Consider the following 20,374-nt stretch of genomic DNA (forward strand, 5'->3'; position numbering starts at 1 on the left):
TGTGTGTTTTGACCTATACATATATACATATAAATATATATATTTTTAAATCCCAGCCCCGGTCCCTTCAGGAGACCTTTGGGCTTTTGGTCGGCCATCATTGTAAATAAGAATTTGTTCTTAACTGACTTGCCTAGTTAAATAAATGTTGAAAAAAATATATATATAATAATAATTCTACTCGGCAATCACACGGACAATCTCAATGTCTCTCGCTTTCTCTCTGGAGCAGGGGTCTGTGGTTACTGCGGGCTTTCTGTGGACCTGAAGGATAATATATCAGCTTGATATCACATTTAAGATCAGCATGGAGGGAGAGAAGTTAATGGGACAGGATGTAGGAGCTACAGAGGGCCATCCAACCAAGACAACAGAATGTATTCTAAGGCCAGATTTTCATATGCATCTGGCATAGTGTTTTTAAATGCTTAGAAGGCAGCTGTGTGTGGCTTTGGTTCCATATCAGTATGAGCACACCTGAGTCAGCCAATCAAGCCCTTGAGTGGTTTATTAGTTAGTCTGCCCACTGCTGAGACTGATACATAGTCTCTTCACTCACATGATCTATAACAGTGGGACCTCTTTATAAACATGGTACCTCTCCATCCTACTGTGCAATTATTTCTGCATGGCATCTTGGAATTTATAACAAGATACGCATGTCCATCTAATTTGAAAGACATCCCCACAGTCTTACCTGCGATATAGAGGGAGGCGTTGCGGCTGGTAGCCTTGCCAGCGCTGTTCCTTGCCATGCAGGCATACACGCCCTCATGTGACTGACTCCGCCTCCCTGGCACGACGCTGAGGAAAAAAAGGCTGCCCTCCGATAGGACGATGGGCCGCGATTGGCTGTCCAGCTTGTCCATCTCCAGGGGCTGGCCATTGCGGAGCCACTCAATGGAGGGCTCGGGTGTGCCGTCGGCGCGGCAGGAGAGGGTGGCGGGGCTGCCTACCTTGACCACCACATCTGAGGGGTGGTGGACAATCCGCGGGCGCACCTCCACCACATCCGTCCTCAGTCTGGAACCTGGAGGGAACAAGAACAGTGGACGGAGGAAAGATGGAGAAATTCAGGTTCTGTCAAAGTAGGCTATTGCGTCTGTTAATTCACAGAAGATCTGAAAATAGTTTATTACTATTACAATGCATTTCATTTCGCATCGAATGGGATCCAAGACAATTAAGTCATAGTTGTTTCCCATGAGAAGCAGTAGGACTATAACAAAGTCAAATAGATAGGCCTAAAGCTAACAAATAAAACCAGTAGAAAATATCCTGCTGTAAATGCAGGTTCTTTCAAGTTCAAGTTGTATTAGTCGTATGTACGGGATTGCTTCAATAGATCCACATTGTAGTGTCTTAACACTTAGTACTTATTTATGTAATAAGAAAGACTCTGAATACAAGCAATTGAACTGGAGCTTCACATTTACTCAAACTAGTTAGTACCAGAATAACATAGAACAATGCTGCACATGACCAAGGGCGCTCCAACCTTAAAGGCGACATCAGTAATTAACAGAACATAACATTCCTTCTCTTATACAATCAGAGTTACTTTTACCAAACCACAACTGAAACATTTCCCAGAACTTGTTGTAGTTATTTTGCATCTTTTAATTTGAACTTGAACAGTTAGTTTTTGTTTGTTTGTTTATAAGTCTAGTCTGTCTGGTGGACGGTGCCTTCGTTCTGGGTAGCGCCTCAGATTGTCTGGAGGCTCCTGAACATTCTCAGTGTGTGCTTGTTCAATTATAGCGTCTGCTATAGCAGCACCTTCATCAACACGTTCCCTTCTTTCAGCCTGGGGTCTCTTTACTGCCCCCCCGTCCTCTACAGTTCCCTGTGTGTCACTCTCAGGAGCTCTCTGTGCCTGTTCTCTCTCGATTGTTGTGCTGTTTTCCGTGGAATGCATTTGGTTAATGTGACGCCGCCACATTATGTCTGGGCTCACTTGAACCTGGTAAGTTCTGGGTCCCATTTGTGTGTGTATGGTCCCTCTTGTCCATTTCCCTCTTCTGTAGTCTCGCACCATCACTTCCTGTCCTCGCACCATCACTTCCGCTCCCGGCCACCTTGGCGCTCCCAGCCATCTTGGCTTGTTTGTTCAGCACTTCATTACGCCTGTTTGGCTTCATGATGTCCAGCTGTGTGCGGAGAGGCCTCCCGAACATCAGTGCGGCTGGGCTTTCATTTGTCGTGGCATGTGGGGTGTTTCGGTAGGAGGCCAGGAACTTGGCCAGTTTTGTTTGCAAAGTCCCTTCGTCTCATTTTGCTGCACAGAGTCCTTGCTTTAGGGTTTTCACAAAGCATTCTGCCAGCCCATTGGTGGCAGGGTGGTACGGAGCTGAGGTTGAGTGTTTGATTCCATTTACTGACATGAATCTTGTAAACTCGTCACTTACAAAAACTTGCGCTTTGTCACTTACCAGCTGCAGCGGCAAACCGAAGCGTGCAAACGTTGTTCTGAGACACTCTATCGTCTGAGCTGAGGTGGAGGAGTCAGTGCAAAACACCGCTGGCCATTTGGAATGGGCATCAACTATAACCAGAAACACGCTTTTCAAAGGGACCAGCGTAGTCCACATGAATTCTCTGCCATGGCTCTGCGGGCCATTCCCATGGGTGGACTGGGACAGGAGCAGGCATGTGAAGGGTTTCCAAACATCCACTACAGTTCTTTGCCATATTTTCTATCTGTTGGTCCAGACCAGGCCACCAGAAGTGGCTCCTTGCGAGCAGCTTCATTTTGACAATTCCAACATGACATTCATGTAGTTGCTGCAAGACTAGATGTTGGCATTTCTGGGGTATCATGACTCTCATTCCCCACATCAAACATCCCTGGTACGTTGTAATTTCGTTTCTCCGCTGGAAATACGGAGTCAGCTCCTTTCTGCCAGTAGCTGGCCATCCTGACATGGTGTAGGTGTACACTTTTGACAAGGTCACATCTTTCCTTGTCTCCTGTTTGATAACTGTGCTTGTGACCGGTAGTGCCTCAAGCTGAGCGGTATGGAACATGTCCACTGCATCCACACGCCTTTGTCTTTCTCTTGTACACGGCAGTCTGGATAATCCATCTGCATTTGTGTGGAGGGATGACGGCTTAAACTCAATGTCATACATATGACTGGCAAGGAACAGGGCATATCGCTGTAACCTGGCTGCTGTCATTGCCGGAATGCCTTTCTTTGGACTGAAAATGGAAAGCAACTGATCTGTAACCAGTGTGAAACGCTTGCCATATAGGTATGGGTGGAATTTCTTGACGCCCCACACTAGTGCCAGTGCTTCTTTGTCGATTTGTGAGTAGTTTTTCTCTGTATCATTCAATGTTCGTGACGCAAATGCAAATGGCCTCTCTGACCCATCTTTCAGTGTGTGTGAAAGGACTGCCCCTAATCCATAAGGGGACGCATCACAAGCCAACTTCACTGGCATTTCAGGGTAGTAATGCATCAGGACGTGTTCAGATTTTATGAGCCGTTTTGCCTCAAGAAATGCATTTTCACACTGCTCTGTCCACCGCCATGTCCTATTCTTTTCCAGGAGCTGATTTAGAGGCTGGAGGACTGCTGAAAGGTTTGGGAGGAATCTTCTGTAGTAATTGATCAGTCCCGTGAAAGATCTCACTTCTGTGATATTTTGTGGTTGTGGTGCCTGTACCACTGCCTCGATTTTGTCCTGTGTTTTGTGCAATCCATTACAGTCAATCTCATGTCCACAGAAGACAATATTGTCTTTGAAGAACTCACACTTCTTTAAGTTTGTCTGTAGACCATACTCTTTCAGTCTTTTCAGGACCTCTTCCAGGTTAGCCAGGTGCTCTTTGTCGGTGCGTCCTGTTATGATCATGTCATCCAGGATACACTGGGTTCTTGGGATTCCTTGCAAAATCTGGTCAATAGTTCGTTGCCAAATGGCTGGGGCTGATGCAATACCAAAAACCAGGCGGTTATACCTGTATAGACCTTTGTGTGTGTTTATTGTCAGGTACTGTTTGGAACTCTCTTCAACCGGTAGCTGCAGGTAAGCCTGTTTCAGATTGATTTTACTGAAGTGTTTCCCACCAGCTAGTGCAGCAAAGATGTCATCCAGACGTGGTAGGGGGTATTGGTCCACATGCAACATTGGATTCACAGTTACCTTGAAGTCCCCACACATTCTAACAGACCCGTCTTTCTTCACAATAGGAACTATGGGTGTGGCCCATTCGCTTCTGTCCACTTTCGTCAGGATCCCTGTATCCTGCAAGCGATCGATTTCCGCTTCCAACTTTGGTCTCAGGGAGTATGGAACAGATCTGGCTTTGCAGAATTTTGGGGTTGCGTCATCTCTTAGTACAAGTTTTGCTGTGAAACCTTTTACTGTTCCCATCTGATCACTGAAAACTGTGTTGTATTTCTTCCGCAAGTGTTCCAGTGTTTGGTCTGTGCCTTTCTCTTTGGACTGGAACGTGTGGAGCATTTTCAAGTCACACCAATTCAGCTTTATTTTTGAAAGCCATTCCCTGCCAAATAATGGGGGGCCAGTTCCAGGCACCACATACAGCTGTAACTGATGTGTTTGCCCCCCATAATGCACTCTGACCTGCAACGCCCCCATTGGGCTCAATCTCTCTCCTGAGTATGTCTTCAGCAACACATTTGTGTTCTTCAGCTTGATAGCCTTAAAGTGCTCATTGTAGACAGTAGTGGAAATTATAGACACTGCAGATCCTGTGTCCAGCTCCATTTTGAGGGGTTTGCCTTCGATATCTGGTGTCACCCATATTATGCTACTGCTGTGAGAAGTCACTGTGTTTAACTCCATTGTACCAATTAATCGTTCATCTGAATCACTGCCACTGTTATCTGCTAGTGCATTCACAGACCCTTTAATTGTCTCAGTTTTCCTGTTGTGACTGAATGTTGCTTTGCATGCTCTTTGAATGTGCCCCCTTCTACTGCATTTGTGACAAATTTCGTCTTTGAAACGGCAGTCCTCTGCTCTGTGACCATCTCTGTCACACCTGTTGCATTTTTCGGCTACACGGGGCGCTGTGGACTGCGTGAAAACTTGTGCAGGGAAATTTGTGACAGGTTAGTACTTCTTTTACTTTGCAACTCAAATGCATCTTTGGTCGCGATTTCCATAGCCACAGCAATTTCAACAGCCTTTGCAAACGTGAGCTCTGATTCTGTGAGCAAACGTTTTTGAACGTGTTCATGTTTCAGTCCACAAACAAATCTATCCCTTAATGTGTCATTTAGGTTCTCTCCCAACTGGCAATGTTCAGACAGTTTCTTCAACACTGCTACATATGTACTAACACCCTCCCCCTCATTCTGATCTCTCTTGTGGAAACGAAAACGTTCCGCGATGAGGAGTGGTTTAGGTGATAGGTGATTTTGCAATATCTCCACAATCTCTGTGAATGTTTTATTCGAGGGCTTCAGAGGGGCAGTCAGATCTCTTAGCAAACTGTATGTTTTTGGGCCAATTAAACTCAACAACGCTGGTACTCTTTTGTTATCAGCAATGTCGTTTGCAATGAAGTACTGTTCCAGTCGTTCAAAGTAAGTTGCCCAGTTTTCTTGCGTGTCATCAAACACATCTATTTTCCCGATGCTAGCCATTCTCTTTACCTCCGGCTCCACGGGTCTTTGATCTGCCGCCTCGTTCTCGTCAGCTCTCCCCTCGTCTTCACTGCTTGCTAGCTGTTGTGCTACAGGGTCAAAATCTTCCTCTCTTCCTATGAACTCCATCTGTATTCGTGATGCACACTGCAGGTAATCATCCTCGTCGCCATTGTAGTGTCTTAACACTTAGTACTTATTTATGTAATAAGAAAGACTCTGAATACAAGCAATTGAACTGGAGCTTCACACACATAATTTCCTACCTCATGATGCCATCTATTTTGTGAAGTGCACCAGACCATCCTGCAGCAAAGCACCCCCACAACATGACGCTGCCACCCCTGTGCTTCACGGTTGGGATGGTGTTCTTCAGCTTGCAAGCGTCCCCATTTTTCCTCCAAACATAACGATGGTCATTATGGTCAAACAGTTCTATTTTTGTTTCATTGGACCATAGGACATTTCTCCAAAAAGTACAATCTTTATCCCCATGTGTAGTTGCAAACCGTAGTCTGGCTTTTTTATGGCAGCTTTGGAGCAGTGGCTTCTTCCTTGCAGAGCGGCTTTTCAGGTTATGTCGATATAGGTCTCATTTTACTATGGATATAGATACTTTTGTACGATTTCCTCTAGCATCTTCACAAGGTCCTTTGCTGTTGTTCTGGGATTGACTTGCACTTTTCGCACCAAAGTACGTTCATCTCTAGGAGACAGAACGCATCTCCTTCCTGCGTGGTCCCATGGTGTTTATACTTCCGTACTATTGTTTGTACAGATGAACGTGCTCCCTTCAGGCGTTTGGAAATTGCTCCCAAGGATGAACAAGACTTGTGGAGGTCTACAATTGTTTTCTGGGGTCTTGGCTGATTTCTTTTGATTTTCCCATGATGTCAAGTAAAGAGGCACTGAGTTTGAAGGTAGGCCTTGAAATATATCCACATGTACACCTCCAATTGACTCAAATGATGTAAATTAGCCTGTCAGAAGCTTTTAAAGCCATGACATAATTTTCTGGAATTTTCCAAGATGTTTTTAAGGCACAGTCAACTTAGTGTATTTACACTTCTGACCCACTGGAATTGTGATAATTGTTGGAACAATTACTTGTGTCATGCACAAAGTAGATGTCCTAATCGACTTGCCAAAACTATCGTTTGTTAACAAGACATTTGTAGAGTGAGCACTTTCCTAAATTTGCTTTGCTTGCAGCAGTCCAGGTACTTCGATGCATGCTCAGACGTGCACGTTGCCTGAACATTATCAGGACAGAGAAACCAGACAGAGACATGCTCATTGCTCAGGCCAAACAAAAGACAATTGCAAAATTTAGAAAACTCATAAATGATGGTTATGAAAAAAAAACTACTGGTTTCTCACAAGTGTAGCAGGTTTTGAATTCTGCAAACTATGTTTCACCTCTAAGAATGAGAACAGTAAATTATTAAATGATATTAAATGATACATGCATTAACAGAAATCAATGTAACCAAGTGACAGGTATTAACGGTACAATTACTTGGCCTACTGGTGACATACAATACCAGTCAAAGTATGGACACCTACTCAGTTTGGACACCTACTCATTTCATGGTTTTTCTTTATTTTTACTATTTTGTAGTTTGTAGAATAATAGTAAAGACATCAAAACTATGAAAAAACACATATGGAATCATGTAGTAACCAAAAAAGTGTTAAACAAATCAGAAATCAGATTTATTTTCTTCTCACCTTAACCAGCTAGGCCAGTTGAGAACAAGTTCTCATTTACAACTGCGAGCAAACCAAGATATAGCAAAGCAGTGAGACAAAATCAACAACACAGAGTTACACATGGGATAAACAAATGTACAGTCAATAACACAATATAAAAACATGTGTACAGTGTGTGCAAATGAAGTAAGGAGGTAAGGCAATTCATAGTCCATAGTGGTGAAGTAATTACAATTTAGCAATTAACATTGGAGTGATAGTTGTGCAGATGAGGATGTGCAAGTAGAAATACTGGTGTGCAAAAGAGCAGAAAAACAAACACAAATTTGGGGATGAAGTAGGTGGTTGGTTGGATGTTTATTTTTGCAGATGGGCTATGTACAGCGTTCGGTAAGCTGCTCTGACAGTTAGTGAGGGAGATATAATTCTCCAACTTCAGTGATTTTTGCAATCCGTTCCAGTCATTGGCAGCAGAGAACTGGAAGAAAAGGCGTCCAAAGGAGGTGTTAGGTTTGGGGATGACCAGAGAAATATACCTGCTGGAGTGCGTGCTATGGGTGGGTGTTATTATGGTGACCAATGAGCTGAGTTAAGGCAGAGCTTTGCCTAGCAAAGACTTATAGATGACCTTTAGCCAGTGGGTCTGGCGACGAATATGTAGCGATGACCAGCCATCGAGAGCATACAGGTCGCAGTGGTGGGTAGTATATGGGGCTTTGTTGACAAAATGGATGGCACTGTGATAGACTGCATTCAATTTGCTGAGCAGAGTGTTGGAGGCTATTTTGTAAATGGCATCGCCAAAGTCAAGGATCGGTAGGATAGTCCGTTTTACAAGGGTATGTTTGGCAGCATGAGTGAATGAGGCTTTGTTGCGAAATAGGTAGCTGATTTTAGATTTTATTTTGGATTGAATATCCTTAATATGTGTCTGGAAGGAGAGTTTACAGTCTAGCCAGACACCTAGGTATTTATAGTTGTCCGCATATTCTAAGTCAGAACCGTCCAGAGTAGTGATGCTGGTGCAGGCAGTGATCGGTTGAAGAGCATGCATTTAGTTTTAATAGCATTTAAGAGCAGATGGAGGCCACGGAAGGAGTGTTGTATGGCATTGAAGCTCGTTTGGAGGTTTGTTATCACCGTGTCCAAAGACAGGCCAGATGTATAAAGAACGGTGTCATCTGCAAAGAGGTGGATCAAAGAATCACCTGCAGCAAGAGCGACATCATTGATATATACAGAGAAGAGTCAGCCCAATGAAACTGGCTCTCATGAGGACCACCACAGGAAAGGAAGACCCAGAGTTACCTCTGCTGCAGAGGATACGTTCATTAGAGTTACCAGCCTCAGAAATAGCAGCCCAAATAAACACTTCACAGAGTTCAAGTAACAGATACATCTCAACATCAACTGTTCAGAGGAGACTGCTTGAATCAAACCTTCATGGTCGAATTGCTGCAAAGAAACCACTACTAAAGGACACCAATAAGAAGAAAAAACTTGATTGGGCCAAAAAACAGGAGCAATAAACATGATTCTTTTTTAGGTATTTTTCTTAAAACTGCATTCATTGTTGGTTAAGGGCTTGTAAGTTAGCATTTCACTGTAAGGTCTACAAAATAATAGCAAGAACCCCCTCTGCAGTTTAGAAAATGCTGTCATAATGCTGTGCTGATAAACATTTGCAATACATGTAACTTTCTTTTTTTTTCTTAATACATGTTTTAAAGTGATTTGAAATATGAAAGTAGCAACATGGACCAAATGTGCCATAAAATCTTAAGACATGTAAAACTTGCCTTTTTTTCACTTCAATAGAATACTATTTGGCCAATGTTGCTACAGATTGTACGCAAGATGTGATGACCAAGTAACCTGTTGTAATCAGTGCATGTGACAAATAACATTTCATTTGATTTGATTAGACCAGTGGAAATCTGTCCTTTGGTCTGATGACTACAAATTTGAGATTTTTGGTTCCTGCTAACATAGCTAGCTATCTAGCCACCTTTACATACTGTATAGCTAGCTAGCTATGTGAATTAAATAAATCACCAGATAGCTAGCTAATATGAAGTTAGGTAGCTATCTTTTAAATAAATGTAAAACCCACACTCCAAATATATTTGTAGGTAGGTAGCTAGCTAGTTAGCTAACAGCAATGGAAGAGGGTGAAAGGATTAGCAGCTCAAGCTGTCAAAGAAGGGTAGGCTACTCTGGATAGGGCAGGTACTTTTGTGTAGTTTCAGTCCTTCGAGAGAAAAACTGAGGACAGAGATAATAGCAAAATAATATTCAGTGCTTTCTAATTTCAGTATACTGAAGCATGTTTTTTTGTGATGTTTTCTATCCTCAGATACAGAGAGCTGTGAAAACCTGTCTGCGGATGAAGAGGTCCCAATGAATGTCCCAAGAGCAGTGGTTCTCAAACCTGGTCCTGGAGACCCAAAGAGGTGCACATTTTAGTTTTTGCCATAGCACCACACATCTGATTCAAACTCACCATCAAGCTTCAAGTGATATTTATGTATTAATTTGCGATGCCATCCTTGATATGATCCTTCTGTTGTCACATGCACGCACATGCATCTATCTATCTATCCAATGTTATCATTTGTAATGAGAGATATTTCCCAACCGAGGGACAGGCATGAATTCCTCCATGGTCAGCAGGGCCTCAGATGGCACCCTGGACCTTCCCGAAGACAGCCTGATTCTAGGAGCAGATCACCCGGGACCCCAGCCCCATGTCTTCATGGGAGATGAGGCTCCTTTTCAGGAGGAACATGGTCTTCAACTACCGCCTTTCCCGAGCCAGGCTGACAGTCGAGTGCACCTTCGGCATTCTTGCGTCCCAGTGGCGGAGGTACCAACGAGTCATCGGGGTCCACCCTACTAATGCAGAGGCGTGTGAAGGCTACAAGTGTCCTGCATCCTGTAACTTCATGAGGATGGCCACGAGGACTCAGTGCTGTGTGCGAGAGGAGATGTCTGCTACTCTGCAGGATGATGCAAAGGATGGGGGCCTACAACGCAGCACGGGAGGCAATCCCTGTGCGGGAGACCGTCACCTCCTACTTCTACGAGGAGGGTGCCGTTTCCCAGGCAACATCTTTTGCGATAGACTACACATTGCACAACCAAAGGCTCTTTTAAGAGCAACACACATTGCAATAAGAGTATTCTTCCATTTACTTAGCAATTCCCAGTTTCCCTCCTTTTGATTTCTACTTCTCAGGTTAGCATACAGTTCAAAACAGGCTATTTTACGAGTTACCAATATTGAAAAAATGTAGAACACTAAGACGCCCTACAACCCATACCTGCATCAATCTGATGAATTGATTGTGTTCTGCAGTAAGAAGGCTCAGGTGTATAACTGTGTGGGCTGTGGCTCCTTCCATTTTAGTTATTTAGCAGATGCTCTTATCCAGAACACCTTACAATAGTGAGTACATACATTTTCTTTCTGGTCCCCTGTGGGAATCAAACCCACAACCCTGGCATTGCAAGTACCTTGCTCTACCAACTGAGCCACAGGGGACACCCAATCAAAAGATCAGAGAATTAACCAAGCACTGAAAGCATAAGGTACAGCTAGCTAGTACTGCAGTGCATAAAATGTTTGCCACAAAGAGAAAGACAATAGTTTAACAGTTTTGAACAAATTCATTTCTCCAAAAATTAAGCGAAAAAGCGAGAGAGCAATAGAGAGAGCTAGCCATATTTTTTTCACATTCATTTTCACTTAATTAGCTAGCGACTGCAGCTAGCTGGTTTAGCCTACACAAACACCCGTTTATTATACAAAATGTACACAAACACTTGAATGAGAAAAGGCTGATCTGAGAACTGGTAAACTAAACACTGACTATGGGTGAATATCTACCTATTGTAAAATATGTACAGTGTCTCCCCCTTGTGGGAGTAAGAATACTTTGGTAACTGTATGACCAGTATGTGTTTGTTTTTTGTTGGACGTTAATAATGGGATGGAAATCCTTTTGAGATACTTATACTTAGGAAAAGCTTATATTAGCATAACAAGGTTGTTGGTTGAAGTTTATGTCTTTATCTCTTTGATCAATTCATGTCGGGGCTATTCGTTATTTACTTAAACATAAGGCTATTTTCCTGTATTGCAAACAGTTTGATGCAGACTTTTACTTTCTATAAGAGACTCATGCTTGTTCCTTCGATCTAGCTTTTTGGAAAAATAAATGGGATAACAATATCTGGTTATTATATGACAACAACCACTCTGCAGGTGCAGCAGTGTTAAAACTTCTTGATGCACCCATCCCGTTAGGGGGATCATTTTCATCCACCACCGCTGAATTGCAGAGGGCCAAATTTAAAATTAATTCACTAAAAATATTTAATTTTCATGAAATCACAAGTGCAATATAGCAAAACACTGCTAAGCTTGTTGTTAATCCACCTAGCATGTCAGATTTCAATAAAGCTTTTCGGCGAAAGCTATCCAAGCGTTTATGTGAGCACATCTCTCTCAGGCAGCAAAATATTACAAACAGCTAGCAGCCAAGTAGATTCTGACTTTTGTGACCAAAAGCATTAAATTAAATCACTTCCATTTGATGATCTTCAGATATTTGCACTCACAAGACTCCCAGTTACACAATAAATGTTCCTTTTGTTCCATAAAGATTATTTTTATATCCAAAATAACACACCAAACAAATGGAGGTATGTTCAGAAATCAACAGGCTCAAGCGGTCACAACATCGCAGACGAAAATTCCAAATAGTATCCGTAATGATCGAGGAAACATGTCAAACGTATTTTTGAAAAGCAATCAAATTAATAGTTTACCTTTGGTGATCTTCGGATGTTTTCACTCACGAGACTCCCAGTTAGACAGCAAATGTTCCTTTTGTTTCATAAAGATATTTTTAAAATCCAAATACCTCCGTTAGTTTGATGCATTATGCCCAGAAATAGCGGTCACGACAACAGACAAAAATTCCTAATTATGTCCATAATATCGACAGAAACATGGCAAACGTTTTCTATCATCAATCCTCAAGGTGTTTTTCAAATATCTATTCGATAATATATCAACCGGGTCAGTTGGCTTTTCACTAGGACCGGGAGGAAAAATAGCTACCTCTCTGTTTTGCGCAAAAATCACACAGAGCCAACAACTGACCACTTATGCAATGTGGACGTTTACGCTCATTCTTCAAAATAAAGGCCTGAAACTACATCTAAAGGCTGTAGACACCTTAGGGAAGCCACAGACAAAGGAATCTGGTTGATATCCCTTTCAATGGGCAATAGGGATGCATAGAAAGACAGGGGTTTCAAAATAAGAGTCACTTCCTGATTGGATTTTTCTCAGGCTTTCGCCTGCAATATCAGTTCTGTTATACTCACAGACAATATTTTTTACAGTTTTGGAAACATTAGAGTGTTTTCTATCCTAAGCAGTCAATTATATGCATAATCTAACATCTGGTCCTGAGAAATAGGCTGTTTACTTTGAGAGCGTTATTTTTCCAAAAATAAAAATAGTGCCCCCTAGCTTCAAGAGATTTTAAGGAAGAGTGTTTTGAATACTGATGTTAACCTTTCTGGAAAACAGATCATCCAAAGGTGGGGGAGTGGCAATCTTTACCAAGGATCCCCTTCAGTGCTCAGTTGTCTCCACCAAGTTTGTCTCCAAATAATTTGATTTGCTGGTTTTAATCATTAAACTTTCAAATAGCTCTTTGTTGACTGTTGCTGGGTGCTTATCATCCTCCATCAGAACCAGCTCATACCTTACCTTCCCTAAGCTCTCTCCTGACCCCTTACACTAAGTCTGAATTTGTCCTGCTAGGTGACTTAAACCTGGACATGCTTAAACCATCTGACCAAGTCCTAAAGCAATGGGACTCCCTAAATAGTTCTCACATTATTACCAATCCCACAAGGTATGACTCCAAACACCCCAAAAAAAGGCTAGTCTCCTCGAAGTTATCCTCACAAATAATCCTGATAGGTATCAGTCTGGTGTTTTCTGTAATGACCTTAGTGATCACTGCTTTACAGTATGTGTTCGCAATGGCTGCTCAGTGAAAGGACCTGTCCTGATTTGTCATAGACGCTTGCTAAAAAAACTTTAATGAGCAAGCCTTCCTTCATGAACTGGCCTCTGTAAAATGGTATAGAATCAGTTTGATCAGCTCTGTCGATGATGCTTGGACCTTCTTTTTTATATTTTCAGTGGTATTGCTAACAAACACACCCCCATAAGGAAAATGTGAATTCAAAACTGGTTCAGCCCCTGGTTCGACCGTGATCTTGCCGAGTTACTCCACCTTAAGAATTACATTTGGAGAAAGGCTCAGCACACGCATACTCAGGTTGACTGGCTATCATTCAGGCAATTGAGAAATAAGTGCACTCAGGCTATCCAGAAGGCCAAAGTTAATTACTTTAAGGAGCAGTTCTCTCTCTGTAACCCCAAGAAGTTATGTAAAACGGTTAAAGACCTGGATAATAAAGCCTCCCCGTGTCACAGCTGCTCATGTCCCTTAATGTTGATGATGTGGTTGTTACTGACAAGAAGCACATGACTAAGCTCTTTAATCACCACTTCATTGAGTCAGGATTCCTATTTGACTCAGCCATCCCTCCTTGCCCATCCAACATTTCCTCATCTCCCACCCTTTCTAATGCGACTATCCCCGATGCTTCTCCCTAGTTTTCACCTGCCCCGCTACAAAGTTTCTCCCTGCAGGCAGTGACTGAGTCCGAAGTGCTAAAGGAGCTCCTTAAACTTGAACCCCAAAAAACATCTGGGTCAGATGGTTTAGACCCTTTCTTCTTTAAGTTTGCTGCCCCTATCATCACCAAGCCTGTATCTCCTTTCTGGGGAGGTTCCCATTGCTTGGAAGGCAGCCACAGTTTGTCCTTTATTTAAAGGGGGAGTTCCAGCTGATTCTAAATGTTATAGGCCTATTTCTATTTTGCCCTGTTTATCAAAAGTGTTGGAAAAACTTGTCAATAATCAACTGACTGGCTTTCTTGATGTCTATAGTATTATCTCGGATATGCAATCTGGTTTCCACTCAGGTTAGGGATGTGTCACTGCAACCTTAAAGGTCCTCAATGAGGTCACCATTGCCCTTGATTCTAAGCAATATTGTGCTGCTTTTTTATTGACTTGGCCAAAGCTTTTGATACGGTAGACCATCCCATTATTGTGGGCCGGCTAAGGAGTATTGGTGTCTCTGAGGGGTGTGCAGTGTATTAAGTCAGAAAATCTGCCATCTCAGCCACTGCCTGTACCCAAGGGAGTACCCCAAGGCTCGATCCTAGGCCCCACACTCTTCTCAATTTACATCAACAACATAGCTCAGGCAGTAGGAAGCTCTCATCCATTTATATGCAGATGATACAGTCTTACACTCAACTGGCCCCTCCCTGGATTTTGTGTTAAATGATATACAACAAAGCTGTCTTAGTGTCCAACAAGCTTTCTCTACCCTTAACCTTGTTCTGAACACCTCCAAAACAAAGGTAATGTGGCTTGGTAAGAAGAATGTCCCTATTTCCACAGGTATTATTACTACCTCTGAGGGTTTAGAGCTTGAGGTAGTCACCTCATACAAGTACTTGGGAGTATGGCTCGACGGTGCACTGTTCTTCTCTCAGCACATATCAAAGCTGCAGGCTAAAGTTGAATCTAGACTTGGTTTCCTCTATCGTAATCGCTCCTCTTTCATCCTAGCTGCCAAACTAACCCTGATTCAGATGACCATCCTACCCATGCTAGATTACGGAGACATAATTTATAGATCGGCAGGTAAGGGTGGTCTCGAGCAGCTAGATGTTCTTAACCATTTGGCCATCAGATTTACCCCCAATGCTCCTTATAGGACACATCACTGCACTCTATACTCCTCTGTTAACTGGTCATCTCTGTATACCTGTCGCAAGACCCACTGGTTGATGCGCATTTATAAAACCCTCTTAGGCATCACTCCTATCTGAGATATCTACTGCAGCCCTCATCCTCCACATACAACACCCGTTCTGCCAGTCACATTCTGTTAAAGGTCCCCAAAGCACACACATCCCTGGGTCACTCCCTCTTTTCAGCAGCTAGTGACTGGAATGAGCTGCAACAAACACTCAAACTGGACAGTTTTATCTCAATCTCAAAGACTCAATCATGGACACTCTCACTGACAGTGTTAATCTGCAAAACTGTATTATTCGCCTACCTCCTCATGCCTTTTGCACACATTGTATATAGACTGCCCATTTTTTCTACTGTGTTATTGACTTGTTAATTGTTTATTCCATGTGTAACTCTGTGTTGTCTGTTCACACTGCTATGCTTTATCATGGCCAGGTCGCAGTTGCAAATGAGAACTTGTTCTCAACTAGCCTACCTGGTTAAATAAAGGTGAAATAAAAAATAAAAAACAGTTGTGGCTGCTTTGTGTTATGTATTGTTGTATCTACCTTATTGCCCTTTGTGCTGTTGTCTGTTCCCAATAATGTTTGTACCATATTTTGTGCTGCTATGATGTTTTGTTGCTACCATGTTGTTGTTGTTATGTTGCTACCATGCTGTGTTGTCATGTGTTGCTGCCTTGCTATGTTGTCTTCTTCGGTCTCTCTTTATGGAGTGGAGTCTTGTCTCTCTTGTTGTGATGTGTGTTTTGTCCTATATTTGGATTGTATTAATTTTTAATTCCAGGCCCCCATCCCCGCAGGAGGCCTTTTTCCTTTTGGTAGGCCGTCATTGTAAATGATCATTTGTTCTTAACTGACTTGCCTAGTAAAATAACGGTTAAATAAAATAAAAATATAAACATACCTGAATTTGTCCAATAGAAACTCTTGTTTGCAACTGACGAATGATTACAGCCTAGATCAGCTAGATACAGGCAAGATTGTGCAAGGCAGTATTGAATGTGTCAATGACCGTCACCTTGATTACTCAAATTTCTCTCGACCTGTGCACCTACGTTTTAAACTTTCATTCATAGGCTAGGTTGTAGCAACCTCATGATAGGTATAGGGAAAATGAGTGTCATGTAGAAGCCTAAACCTATTGATGTTACGTTGAGCTGGGTGAATGGAATATGAATGACAGTCATCCAATATGCTGTAATAGAAATAAGGCCATGTTCATAACAATAACAATTGTCCTCCCTAATCTTAAATGGCACCGACCGCCACTGATGTGAGTGTGTGTGTCCGTTTTTCAGTATAAAGTACTCTGTAGCCACTTAGTGTGGACACTGTGGACCCCAGGTGGGGACACTGACACACAGAGATTCCTGTTGAACACTGTGTTTAACAACCTTATTTTGTCAATAACAGTCTCCCTCCCTCACTTCATCTTTCTCCCCCCTTCTCCCTATATCAGCTGTGTCGGTGAACCCCTCCCGCATCCAAACTGCCTGCCTTACTTTTACCCCTACCCACATGTACACTGAACAAAAATATAAATGCAATGAGCATTAGTGAGCATTTTTCCATTGCCAAGATAATCCATCGACCTGATAGGTGTGGCATATTAAGAAGCGGATTAAACAGCATGACCATTATACAGGTGCACCTTGTGCTGGGGAAAATAAAAGGCCACTCTAAAATGTGCAGTTTTGACATACAACTAAATGCCACAGATGTCTCAAGTTGAGTAAGTGTGTAACTGGCATGCTGACTGCAGGAATATCCACCAGACCTGTTGGCAGAGAAATTAATGTTAATTTATCTACCATAAGCTGCCTCCAATGTTGTTTTAGAGAATTTGGAAATATTTCCAACTGGACTCATAACCGCAGACCAAGTGTAACCACGCAAGCCCGGGACCTCCACATCTGGCTTCACTTGCGGGATCGTCAGAGACCAGCAAACCGGACAGCTGATGAAACTGTGGGTTCACAAACGAGGAATTTCTGCACAAACTAACAGAAACCGTCTGAGGGAACCTCAGGATTTTGATCTGACTGCAGTTCAGTGTCATAACCAATTCCTAGGTCATGTGAAATCCATAGATTAGAGCCTCCAGGGTTTAGTCGGGGAAGATGAGAACCTTTTGGCCTTTGTATTCCATAGCTCGTTGTCGTCCAAGTCGTAGAATGAGCTCCTTTTCCTGAAAGCGATGTACCCTTGCAATTATGGTGCGTGGCTTGGCACCGGGTGAGGGATTCGCCTGTAGAGACCAGTGTGCACGGTCAATGATGAGAGGCTTTGGGAAGTTGTCGTCACCCAGCAGCTTAGGAATGAGCTAGGACATGAATTCTGTGGGTTAACCTTGTTCTTCTTCCTCCAAAATCCCCACAAGTTTGATGTTCAGCCTGCAACTGCTGCCTTCTAAATTGAGAACCTTGGCTTGGAGCGCCTTGTTGTTCTTTCTAAGATGTGTGCAGGTGGTTTCCAGGCCTCCGATCCGGGTGTCATGGTCAGACAATTCCTAATTGGCTGTGTCCATGCGGCTCTTCAGTTCGGCCTGTGCTGTCTTTAGAGACTCAAACTTTGTTTCGAGCCTGTCAAAATGATCGTTGATAGATTTATTACAGCCTCTTTCATTTGTTGACACATTGAATCTTGTTGCTGGGTATTTGGAGAGTTGTCACCTTCAGTACTCAAATGGAGCTAGCTGCTGCTTGTTGGGCCTGTGTAGATTTTGTGTTAGCTGTTCTGTTGGTTTTCGTCACAATATTTAACTTTTTTTGCTGCTAGTTAGTGCCTGGGAAACATACTAAACAATGTGTATATATTTTTTTTGCAAACTTGAAACTAAAATGGTAACAATTAAAGATTTTAAAATAAGTGGAGAGGAGATTTGAAGGAACGCTTCTACTCCATACGCATGAGCACTAGCGCTCCCGATCTTGGGTCAGTTTTGAAGGCTAGATACAACAAGAGCCTCCATTGGGAGGCTCCCCAATGCTTTTCATACCATAAGCAACTCCCACCTTCAAAAATGAGTTTTACTGTGATGGAGACTACATTGTGGTACAGTATGACTCAGAGGCTAATGGTAGATGAAGAGATGAACAAACTCAAAGTGGAGCAAGAGTCAGTAATAGTGAACTTTTACAGTACAGAGACACCACACCCAGAGGGTGCCCCTAGTCCAGGGTCAGCTCACACACTTAAGTAAGAACACCCAACACAAACAAGCAGAGACTCCGGCTAAGCTAAACCAGTCGAAAGGCCGCCCCCCTCCCCCATTAAATGATGCAACAAAAGCGCATTCACACAAACAAAATCAAGAGGGCTCAAAGGGAAATCCGTCACCTGTGCGCTGAGCAGTGGCAGTGTACCCATGCTATTACTGGCCTGTCAACAATGCCCTTATTGAATGGCAATGTCAAAACATGTCAATCACATGGGCCAATGGGAGGGACTTGGGAGGATGATACCCTATTGATTCTAAGGCTTAATTGCAGATATGTACTATTGGATAAAAATCACAAACTTTGGCCATTGAGCTGCGATGGGCTATATGTGCCTGTGTTGATTTTTATATTAAAATATTGCAACTAGAACAGCTATCTGATGGATGCTTTCATCATGCATGAGATGACATGCTTTCAAAGACTGTCAAGATCTTTTTCATAGGTTTTCAGATGTAATTTGCAACACTAGGCTAGCCATAGGCCTACTCCTGATCATAGGATAAGATAATCTTGTCTGTGGCTTGCCATGTAAAGTCTATATTCTTTCGGACAGAGCTATTTCGTGAGGAAGAAACATCTCAAAATCCTACAACTATTTTTTGAAATCGAATATTATATTTTTACATGTTTATTATTTTCAAAATCTCTAGATTAGTCTAATAAATCTTTCCTAAATTGTCACTTCCATATTGATTGGAATAACAATAGTGTGTCACACAGATGGGCTGACTAGGCAGGTGCTGTAGGTTAGATCAAGTGTTGATTATTTACTAAACAACAAAGTGCCATTGAAAAGTAGGACAATTAAATGTAAAAATACATTTGTTCCTCTCTTGTTGAAAAAAGGAGGGGATTAAAAAAGAAATCAGTAACAGGAGATAACTATATTAACTATTGATCATACAGTTAAGCCTAAAGTCTGGCTTTAAAAAGCTACGCCTGTCAATAAACAAATGGGGGCTCTGATACCACTGGAGTCTCTGTTTGTAAACTGTTGTTGAGATAAAGTTATTTTGTTGAGAGAGAAACTTCTGTTGAGAATGAGTTCAATTCATTCAATAGCTCACAAACCAGGCAACAATAACCTAGCAAATATAGGCTACAACTACGGTATTACAAACTTTATTTATTTCATTGATAGCAATAATGATAATTAAATTAACACTAAATGCATTATCAGATATGGCATACAATCGATGTTTACCATAGATAGGCCTACATTACATATATCATATCAAAATAAAAGCCTTACCTGCAAGAATGCCAAGAGTTGCGAAAAATACCAACAGTCTTGTAAACACCTGTTCCGTCATTTTAAATGTTAGGTCACCAAAACACAGCATGTAAACAAATTCTTAGTGCATCGTTGACCTATCTGGTGCATATTATTTAACTTGAGGACGTTCGTTTCCTTTCAACTTTTACGCACGAACCAAATTTCAATTTGAGAAATTTCATATCAAGATTGAATAAAATTGTTCAGATATTTCAATGTTTGTTTCGTTTGCCATTCCGTCACACAATGACGACCGCTTTATCTAGATCCAACAAAGCGCCAACGCAATTAGGAATAGTCCCTCGTGACTATGATACGGACAGAATTGAGGTAGGCGAAGCCGCAACAAGTCACCGCTTTAAAAAAGCGACACTCCCACGTTAACTCCCTTGCTGGAAATGACTTTAATCGCACGAGGGGCTTTTGCCACCGTTTTAACACCTGCTAAGCATTACAAACATAAATGGCAAGAAATAAAAAGGACTGCCACTGCATACATAGGCTAAACAGGATATATTGTGGTCCTCTTTGAACATAAATTGTTTCCTGAAACGCAATAATAAGATAATTTGCTTCTGGGGCACTTTAAAGCCTACCTTATTCGTTTA

The 20,374-nt window shown here is 42.2% G+C and overlaps 1 protein-coding gene and 1 non-coding gene across 4 annotated transcripts in view; both read right to left on the bottom strand.

Annotated features, from left to right (window-relative positions):
- Positions 1–20,374, bottom strand: part of LOC124012213 (roundabout homolog 1-like) — a 50,409-nt gene that overhangs the window by 23,522 nt on the left and 6,513 nt on the right. For 2 of the 3 annotated variants that reach the window (XM_046325692.1, XM_046325705.1), the window contains exon 2: positions 698–1,030. In XM_046325692.1, coding sequence (XP_046181648.1) covers positions 698–1,030 — 333 coding nt within the window. Of the gene's footprint in view, positions 1–697; positions 1,031–19,742; positions 20,159–20,374 lie in introns of those variants that run through there. The other variant, XM_046325698.1, reaches the window with a different exon arrangement.
- Positions 10,809–10,882, bottom strand: trnaa-ugc. Its single transcript has one exon. It is a non-coding gene; the product is annotated as a tRNA-Ala (tRNA).

The sequence above is a fragment of the Oncorhynchus gorbuscha genome, linkage group LG02 (assembly GCF_021184085.1).
Source record: "Oncorhynchus gorbuscha isolate QuinsamMale2020 ecotype Even-year linkage group LG02, OgorEven_v1.0, whole genome shotgun sequence".
NCBI lineage: Eukaryota > Metazoa > Chordata > Actinopteri > Salmoniformes > Salmonidae > Oncorhynchus > Oncorhynchus gorbuscha.